The sequence below is a fragment of the Sesamum indicum genome, linkage group LG11, assembly GCF_000512975.1.
Source record: "Sesamum indicum cultivar Zhongzhi No. 13 linkage group LG11, S_indicum_v1.0, whole genome shotgun sequence".
Lineage (NCBI taxonomy): Eukaryota > Viridiplantae > Streptophyta > Magnoliopsida > Lamiales > Pedaliaceae > Sesamum > Sesamum indicum.
This window is the reverse complement of record NC_026155.1, coordinates 2861602-2871603: the sequence shown is the minus strand read 5'-3', so window position 1 is coordinate 2871603 and position 10002 is coordinate 2861602. Positions and strand designations below refer to the sequence as shown.

General features: G+C 37.1%; 2 protein-coding genes across 2 annotated transcripts; one reads left to right on the top strand and one right to left on the bottom strand.

The window, feature by feature from the left end:
* On the top strand, positions 509-3531 carry LOC105173288. The gene is made up of 4 exons (XM_011094982.2): positions 509-950; positions 2488-2646; positions 2756-2864; positions 3103-3531. Exons 1-4 carry the CDS (start codon positions 597-599, stop codon positions 3309-3311), a joined length of 831 nt encoding a protein of 276 aa, XP_011093284.1. The 5' UTR covers positions 509-596; the 3' UTR covers positions 3312-3531.
* LOC105173323 (transcription factor MYB63-like) lies at positions 3277-6051 on the bottom strand. The gene is made up of 3 exons (XM_011095023.2): positions 5095-6051; positions 4406-4655; positions 3277-4337 (listed from the first exon to the last, which is right to left on the bottom strand). The coding sequence occupies exons 1-3, from the start codon at positions 5325-5327 to the stop codon at positions 3870-3872; spliced, it is 951 nt and encodes a 316-aa protein (XP_011093325.1). The 5' UTR covers positions 5328-6051; the 3' UTR covers positions 3277-3869.

The window sequence follows — 10002 nt, the reverse complement described above, 5'->3', positions numbered from 1 at the left end:
AAGCCCATGTGACCTATATAAATTTGAAATTGAGAGTTAAAATGGGAATGCATTCTCACTAGAAATGGCTTGACCAAATAAATTCTCACTTACCCAAATAGTGAAAAGTGAAAAAAATCTCATTGAAAACACAACCAAACAAGCTCTAAGAATTCCCATGGAAATCAACATTCCAAAATTTAAATCATACCAACCAAGATTTAAGAATGGACTTGGGAATACTCATTCTATTCTCACTCTCTTTCGACATATCAATCACACCCTTAATTTTAAGAGATATTTATAATTTTTTAAATATTAAGGGAGGATTTAAAATCATTATAATTTACTCTTTTATATGTATATAGATAGACTATTACTTTTGAGTTTGACCCGAAAGCATAAAAGTCAAAGGTAAAAGTGGTTGGTGATGCAGCCCCCTTGATAGCACAGGCGATATTTCCTCTTGTTCTTCCTAACCAATGATAGACGCCCACGCCACTCCACTATAAAATGGAAGCAGCCCGCCCGCACCACCGCCGCATTACTCCCCGTATCGACACAACACACGAAAGCAACTCCTTTTCTAATACAGCTCCGAAGAAAGCATCCCAATCATGGGTTCCTCCGATTGCGACGCCGCATCCGCCACCCCTCAACTCTACCAAAACGTCGTGGTAATGCGCCACGGTGACAGGTTAGACAACTTCGTGCCGCTCTGGGCGGCGTCGGCGCCTCGTCCGTGGGACCCGCCGCTTGTGGAGGACGGCAAGGTTCGCGCCTTCAGTACCGGAGAGAAGTTCAGGAAGCATCTTGGGTTCCCGATCCATCGGGTATTTGTCTCCCCGTTCCTCAGATGCCTCCAGACTGCCGCGGAGGTCGTCTCCGCCTTGTGCGCTGTTGCTAATACTTCCGATGATCCCAATGACTTGACCTCCAACGGCGTGATTGTTGATCCTTCCAATATCAAGGTCAGTAGTTCTGAGCAAGTTTATTTGCAGGACATTGTGTTTATGTATGGAAAAATAGTTTGTGGCATGTCAGCAATCATGTTACTATTTCTTTCTTCCTTTCTTTCTTTCTTTCTTTCTTTTTCTTTTTGTGTGTGTGTTTTTTGATTCTCATGTGGATTGAGTTTGATTTTATTATATTGTTGAAGGTATGTAAGTAATCTGGTCTGCGAACTGTTATTTTCAATCCTTTTTCTTTATAGTTCTTGTTTCATCAATTGTAGTTGTGGGATGTTCTTGAGATGTGTATTTACAAGAAAGCAGACTCCTTTATGATTGAGAGACGTATATATATAGTAAAGAAAGTAATCAAACTTGTGTGAAATCAGTTGACTAATTTGAGCAATCTAGTTGAATTATAATTGGGAAGATATATTTGACTTTCACTTATCTCTTGTTGGAGATTTTGAGAGAGATCGATGACCAGAGATTGACATTCAATTCATTATGAATGGTTGTAGGGAGGCTTAGTAGTCGCATTTACTGCCACTGTGTTCATATAGCATTATCTTATCTCTCACTTGGAGGAGTCCTATTCTATGGAACTTGGTTTACATCTGCGTCCCATCTGTATGTTTATCTGAGGTATCAAACCGCAAAACTTGCTCCTCCCATTAAGATGAGTTGAGTGTGTGAGCGAGAGTAAGTAAAACGTTTGGTTGAATATAGCTATGCGGAGATTAAGACTGATGAGCACTTCTAGGTCAAAACACTTGATGATGATAACAAGAGCAAAATTGTTGGGACTGCAGATAACTACTAATCATGAACTTTCCATGTGGGCTATTAACAAAATTTGGCCAATAGGCAATAAACATAAGTAGATTGTTAGTAGGTTTTTGTTCTTTTATCTGTAATATGTCGTGGTTTAAATTTCTGACTTCTAGTTACGAACCAAATTTCCTTTGTTTTTATAGTAGGAACTTTTAAATAAAAGCGACATTGGCTTGGAAATAACTTCCTGGAAAGAAGTCACTCTGCCAGTTCAATCAATTGATATATTATACCAATAATATTGGCTAAGACATATCAAGATCAGTCTTCATCAATTTGAGAAACTTCAATGGTGTCTGTTATTATCCCAGTTTACATGTGTCAGCTATAACACCTGACGATATATGATTACCAGAAATAACATTCTATCAGAAATTATACATTGTTTTTTTTCTTTAGGTATTACATGTTTTTTCATAATGCTATTTCCTCACCCCATTGTCTGAAAACATGGTTTCATACCTCTTATCACCGATCATAAGCGTATTACTGTTTGATTAAATAGAAGCTTTTACTATGTACTAATAAGAATCAATTTGTGCTATTCATCAGTTTTTGTAATTTACAGATTTATTTAGGATTCTTTCAGCATTCTGTAATAGATTTGTTTAGTTCTACCGACTAATATCCCAATAGATATGTTTAGGAACATAGTGATCTAATAGTAAGACACTATCTTGCATGATCTATCATCTCAACTTGAACTCATTTACATATTTTTCAGGTCTCAATCGAATTTGGTTTGTCTGAGATGTTGAATTCCCTAGCTATTCGAGATAACGTGGCTCCTAAAGATGGGATTTTTAGTTTTGATATCAACCAGTGCGAAGCTGTCTTCCCAGCTGGAACTGTTGATAATACTGTTGAAATGGTTTATAAGCAGGTTTTCTTTAACTCTTGGTTTCACCTTTATCATTTGCTTGTCTTGATCATGTATTTGTGCTAGTTTAAGTTTCTTCTGTGCTGAAAGTGGTGTTTGCTTGTCATTGTAGCTGCCGAAATGGCAAGAGACCGTAGCAGATGCTAGGGCCAGATACATTGAGGTGATGAAGATTCTCGCTGACAAATATCCTTCAGAGAACTTGTTGCTAGTGACGCATGGTAATTTGCTGGGTGCAAGTGGTCAAAGAGGGAGAATATTTATATTATCTGTTTCTGTATTCTTGAGCAAATTCTTGTTTAACTACAGCATTTAACTACTAATTAGGATTCCCAGACTCAATTAATTGTCATCATATTTTTCTTACCGCTAGTCAGTACAGTTGCATTTCTTGAAATCTTATGGTGTGAAACGGTGCCTCAGCAACTGTTGCTTACGATGCATCATACTTACTTTCAGGAGAAGGAGTTGGATCTACTGTTGCCAGATGCTTGAAGGATGTTATGGTAAGTGAAGTTGAGTATTGCGGGTATGCAGTCGCAAGCAGACCCATAGTTTCCGGTGAAAATCATTCATTCACTGCTGGTGACTTTGTTGGGTCATCCAATGGTTTAGTTGGTATTTCATTAGTCAATGTACCTGATGGTCCTGCTCAAAACTCAACATAAAATTGGCGTTCTGCCCATCATTCTTTCTGGTACTTATTCATTGTACCAGATATCACTTCGCCATTTGTAATGCTACTTCTGTTCTGACAAAGCACGGTTGTGAAACACCGATTTACATGGTTGGCAGAACTGTCTTCTTGACATGTTACACGAACGATGGCTTTGTGAGGACATTACATCTTAAATCCAGATAATGTGAAAGTGTATTATGTACCAAAAATAAATATTGAGTTTATCTTCTCCCAAAACGGTAGAGAACGTACAATTAAGGCTCTGTTAGTCTTGTTGCATTTTCTCAAAATCATGTTTTAGTACAGGTTTAAGGTAGCTAAAATATTCTACCATGCAATAAGAACTGTCATGTCAGATAGAAGTAACAGAAAAGAGAAGATCATTTGAAGATGTAGCAACTGAAAAGAGAGCCAATCCCTTCAGAATGCCAATTAGAATGTTTAAGGTGAGTAGAAAAGAATCAGAAACTACTACAGACACCGTAGCATAAACTACTACTCATTACACTAAAACACAAACTACTGAACGTTTGAAAGATCAATCCACTCATGGCCATTCTGATGGGCTAGGAAGTGGTTCAATATCATCAAACAGGTCGATTGGTGGGAAGTCACTAATGAATGTGTCGAGGTCCACTGTGTCATTACTTTCTGCCCTTCCCGGAATTTGACAGCTTCTATCTGGTACAAAACACGGTGGCTCAAACTCATCTAGAAAATTTGGATCACCAAGTCTATTAACAAAGTCTTGGCTTTCCAGTGCCAGAGAAAAGTCCGGTTGAAGTTGTGGAATTTGAGGGAAGGAAAGATGTGATTCTTGCTCAGGGAACTGCTTCTTCTGAGAAGTATTGTAGTCGAGTTGAAGGGTGTTTTGTTCGTGCGTAAGCGTGCTTGGATAAACCAGGTCCTGAAACAGCACCATTTTTATTGTGTCGTTGTCATCTATATGGGACGACGAGCAGGTCTGTGATTTTGCTACTGATTCTTCATCTGTCGATGAGCTGAACTTTGGTGCCTAAGAATAAGACAAGAAGTTAGTCAATTGATCATGTCGGTCAAGAGAGTGAAATATGAGCTGCTTACTTCTACAGGTGAAATATCAAGAAAGGCAGGCGCTTGGACTTGCACAGTGCTCTTGTGTGAGTTGGTGGATGATGATGCGGAAGAAGTCTGCAGAATTCTTGCCAGCCTTTTCTGCCTGCTGCTCCAGAAATTCTTGACATCATTGTCGGTCCGTCCGGGCAAATACGTCGCAATTCTGGCCCATTTGTTTCCAAATTGTGCCTGCAGATCAATCACTGTTCTCTCCTCCTCCGCTGAAAACTTCACCCCACTACACACAAAAGCAAGACTCTTATGGGGGGAATTTACAGGAACTTTCTGGGTAGAGTCTGGTACAGATATGACATGATCCAGATCCAAAAATCATCAAATTCACACACACACACACATCAAAGAAGAAATAGAGCATACAAACAGGAATGAAACTGCAATTTCATGAAAGAGGGGAATCAAGAAAGCATTTTTCACCCATAAACACATCCATCATCAATAAAGGGGAAAATCAGCACTTCACAAAACACAAGCAAAAGAAAGAAGATAAACCATTGTTCCCCAACCGGCCCATGCTTCCTCATTTAATCAAATACATATCAAACTCAAAAACACGCGTGCGCGCACACACACATTAAAGCCCAACATCAGATAAACTAAGCTTCTACCGGACTCATCACCCACACACACAAGTGAGTGATGCAATGCTTATCGCATACGTCTTCAAGTCGGGCCGGAGTTTATTAACCCAACGGAGGCGGCACGACTTGCCGGTCCTATGCAGAAGTCCTTTGGATCGAATGGAGCTCCAGTCTCTCGGCCCATATTTCTTCACATGGTTTATCAGCACTTCATCCTCCTCTGCCTTCCATGGCCCTTTCTTGATCTCTCCCACTTCATCATACAGCACCATTCTCCTCTTCCCTTCCATCGCTCTCACCACTCCACTCATACCAATTCACTCCCTTCAACTCTTAACCACACACAATCCAACAAATTTAGGCCAAAAATGGCTGAGAGAAAAAGGTTGAATTTCCAATTCTGATTTTTGCATGCAAGAACTTTGTAATCCAATTCCAGAACTTTTTGCGCGGTTCTTTGCTTGCAGATTTGAAGTGGGATTTTGTCCTTTTTTTTAATTATTATTTTTTATTTTTATTTCTCTTTTGTGTGTGTGCTGTGTGGATAGTGACGGTTAAGACGGTTACCCCCACTATCTGCCCACTAATTACCCCTCATTCCCCAACTTTTCCTCTAAATTCAAATTTAGTCCCACAAGTTCAGTAAATTCCATTTTTATGCTCTTTTGAACTGCGCCGAAATGATGGGCTCAAGAATCAGTATTTGGGTTTAGCCCATTTCTCTGCCCAACAACGAGGGAAACAAAAAAGAAAAAATCAATCTTAAATGTAAAAACATGATGTATTTATTTTGTTGGATAAATTACAATGAGCTCTTGCAGATTTATCATAATTATAAATATTTTTAAAAAATTAGAAATATCTTTCTGGAAGTAATGACTGTCTAACAAATACCTCTCTATAATAGGCTGTTACGGGGAGTTTTGTCAGATAATCATTAATTTTAGGGGTACTTATAATTATTCATACAACAAGGGGTATTTGTAAGTATGAAAATGTCAATTGAGCCTATTGTAATTTACTCTATTTGGTTTGGTAAACCAAATTTTAAGTGACGACTTGGTACAGACATCACTGAAAAATACATCAAATAACTCATTTGAAATCAATCAATAAAAGTTCATTTGAATTAAATTTATTAAATTTAACAAATCAAATTTAAATATAATTTACAGTAAAATCACTATAAATTAATAATCTTGGGACCATGAAATTTTATTAATTTAGAGAGATATTAATTTATCGATAAATTAATATTTTATTAATTAAAAGAGAGACTTTTTAAATTCAGCAAATTTAATACAAATGTATTGAAAATAAATGAATTCATATATGTTTCATTGATTATATTCATGCATCAATCAATTCTTTGCAACTAATTAAATATATTCATGTATAATATCAATTCATTGTATACAATTAACTATTATATTCATAGACACATGTATCAATTCATTGGAATTAATTTAATATACATGTTTACATTAATTCGTTGCACTTAATGACTTAAATAACTATTATAATCAATTAAATATATTCATGCATGATGAATGAAACATATACTATATAAATCTCAATATGAAAATAAATAATTCATAACACCTAACCATGTCTTCTCATCTAAAAGGCATCGCAAAATCATCCAATCATGATCAAATGCGTAAAGCATTACTGACTTTATATTTTAGCAAATTACCATAATATTTATACTTGTAATATTCATGAATTATTAATTTAGAGTTTTAATAGGACCTAATATTTATAAAGGAAAGTTTCTGAAAAATTATTATCTTATTATCTTATCGAATTTGATGATTTTTTACAAAGGCCCAAGTCGGGACCAGAAGATTTTATTATTTTAAAGAATTTATTAATTTATAGAGATTTTACTGTATAAGCTTTTGAATTCAGTTCAAATAATAAAATATACTTAAACATATCGGTAATTTATCATTTTATTTTCAGAAGTTGAATGTTTGGGAATTTGATTGGAGATTTATTTCTTTATGGAAAAAAGAATATATTATAAATGTCCTAAAAGCCCTTCTAATTTTTTCAACAATTATTCACTATTATATTATAAAAAAGTATTACGACGATTCATTTATTTATTTACTAGTACAAAACTAGTGCTAAGACACGAGGAATATTTTTAATTTTGATAAAAAATATATATTTATAAGGTTGCATATAAATTATATCCCTATGAGTGCATATGAACTAAAACTGTCTTTCAAAAGTTGCATAGGGGTAAAATTGTCCGAAAATCTGTCAGAGGACTAAAAGTAAGCAATTTCATAAGTTATTGGACCTAAACAAAAATGAACATAGTTATCGGACTAAAATTAAAATTAGGCATACTTAGCGGACTAAAATAATACTTTTCCCATTAATATATTTACACAAAATGAAATAACTACATGAGCTTCATAAGTAACAAAAACATACATAACCATACGCTTTTAGATTTCTATCCTCCTAAATTCTCGATTATTTAATTATTATGCTGAAAGTATATAACTAAAGCAACAAATCAGGAAGATGTTAATATTAAATAGATTAAATACTATCATTTGTATATTTCATAAAGAAATTTATTTGGACGCATATTTTTTTTGTTGGAGATTCTTCATCAAAAGGGCCATTCTTAATTAAAGCATCCTCACTTGAGCTTGAACTAATGGTTGCACTTGGTAAATGTTCTGATGCAATCATAGGTGTAGTGTAGCTACAAATACTTGCCAAATGCAGCTGGGAAAAATCTTTAATTTTCACAAAAATAATATAGTGAGTTAGCTGTATATTAGAATATAACAAGGTGATTACTTTCTTGAGACTTTTTGCTTCTTTGCATAGTGTTATATTTAGTAACTTTAACTTGAAAAATAAATGTGCAAAACCTGAGTTGATCGAATGCTTGAACCATAATCCGGTCCCATCATTCTCCAACCTATAATTTGCAACTATTTATGATTATTTTAAAAAAAACTAATAACATAAATTGTACTTGATGCGCGCGATTTTATCACGGGTCAAAGGTCCATGAATCTTGATCTTGGATTTAGGCTAACTGAGCAAAAGGACCTACAAAACAATATGTTAGCACCCGATGCTTAAGTTAGTTACGGATTTAAGAGTAAATAAATAGTAATGAGAAATTAAGGTAAAAGTAAGAATTTCGTAAGTAAAATATAGTGAAAGCACGAGTCAAGAGTTGCAGCGAAATAGCAAGAGAATTTTCAGATTGTTGAAGGGGCCTCCCGTAGAGGGGTGCTGTCTATATTTATAAAAAGAGCCCCTCTTCGTAAGAACTCTATGGGGAGCTGTGTGTCAGAGAAAGAAGGCGAAAATCTGGGGATAAGGTGTTATCTTATCTCTTCCTTGACTTGAGCAACACATCCTTAATTGGAGGAGGACGCCCTCTGTACGAGGACTTTTGTTCCACAAGGAGTCCTTTTAGGTCAAGGAGTCCGGCCTCTTGAGAGCGCCTCCCTCCTCCTGGGCTGGGCTTGGAGGGAAGGTTTGGGTTTCAACAGACCTTTGTACTAGGCCTCCTTCTTGGGCTGACTAGACTTACTTGGTGTACTGGGCTCGCTAGATGTACTGGGCCTCCCTCTTGGATTGAGCTTGGTGCAGTGGATTTCTTTCTTGGGATGAGCCTGATGTTTTTCCATAGGCTACCCTCATCATGGGCTAACGGGCCTGATTTGGACCTTGATTTTCTTCTTAGGTCAAATGTTTTTGGGCCATACCCATCATTCCATCCCACCCACTCTAAGGAGGAAGGATGCCCACAACTCCTTAGAGTAGGAGCCCTTGTATCACAGGAAAAAGGAACCCATCTTTATTAGTCTGGTATCCACTTCTTTTTATCGCCTTCTGCAATTTGTTGGGAAAAGTATATCTTCAGCTTTTGTTAGGTTGATTTGATGACTACAACTATGGCAAGAGAGGGTGTCTCTTTGGTAATTGCTGCATCCACGTTTGGCAACCCTCCTCCCACCTGCGTGGTGAGGAACGTGGGTCAAAACTCCTTCAGCCATCAACTTTAGTTTCCTCTCTCCTCCTCTTTCAAAAGTTTTCCTCTGAAGCACAAGGATCTCCAGCTTTCATACTCTTTGTAAGTATTCTCCTCCTTTTTTCTTAGAGTTCATATTTTCTTCAAAATGTCTTCCTCTAGTGAATCAGTGTGTTTCCTTAAAGAAACCTTTTTAAGTGATGATCCCTCTGAAGCTACTTCCAAGAGAACAGACCCTGTTTTGCCTTGTTTCAGTAGGGGCCAGAGGAGGAACCTGAGACAAGCCACCACTGTCGTCCGATGTCTAATAGATGAGGACATTGATGAGGAGACAGGGGAGAACGAAGGTCAGGGTTCTTCCCCCAAAGAGGAGAGGGAGGTGAGGTCCCTAGTAGAGGAGGCAGGGACGCCTGGGTCTTCCTCTAAGGAGTACAAGACGTCTGGGTCTCCTCCAAGGGTTCCCCAGGAAGAGGAGGAAGAGGAGGAGAAAGCTCCTCAGTCGCCAATAGACTAGGGGGTCTCCACTCTAAAAACCTCCTCCATAGACTAGTTGCTGCAAGAATGTGACGTTCCTCCCGCCTTTGTTGTATATACTCCTTCCCCAATGAGTCGCTCTTTTCATCCCCCTCTTAATTGTTTATGTTTTTTCGCTGCACAATTACAATTTGGTTTGCGTTTTCTTGTCCCCCTTTTTTATTTCGAAGTCGTGAAGCTTTTTCAAGTTCCCTTGAACTAGTTGGCTCCAAATTCCTTCACAATTTTGGCTAGATATTTTATAGTCTTTCACTTTAATGGTCATGCTATAACTGCGCATATCTTTGCTAAGTGTTATTACCTTAAGAAGGCCGAGAAAGGGCTTTTTCTATTTTGTTCCCCCAAAGGGGGTGTTCTTTTTGTCGTCTCCAAATCCTCCCAAGCAATGGAAGAATAACAATTTTTACGTCTTCCCTCCTCATGTTTGGCCTTTC

Bases quoted from the DNA above. Each gene is read 5' to 3' on its own strand.
- LOC105173288 (XM_011094982.2), top strand. From the start codon at position 597: ATGGGTTCCTCCGATTGCGACGCCGCATCCGCCACCCCTCAACTCTAC. The intron at 951-2,487 runs GTCAGTAGTTCT...CATATTTTTCAG, and splicing joins TTGATCCTTCCAATATCAAG to GTCTCAATCGAATTTGGTTT. The intron at 2,647-2,755 runs GTTTTCTTTAAC...TTGTCATTGTAG, and splicing joins TTGAAATGGTTTATAAGCAG to CTGCCGAAATGGCAAGAGAC.
- LOC105173323 (XM_011095023.2), bottom strand. From the start codon at position 5,327: ATGAGTGGAGTGGTGAGAGCGATGGAAGGGAAGAGGAGAATGGTGCTG. The intron at 4,656-5,094 runs GTATGCGATAAG...TTTTGTGTGTAG, and splicing joins CTCCGGCCCGACTTGAAGAC to TGGGGTGAAGTTTTCAGCGG. The intron at 4,338-4,405 runs GTAAGCAGCTCA...TCTTATTCTTAG, and splicing joins TTGATATTTCACCTGTAGAA to GCACCAAAGTTCAGCTCATC.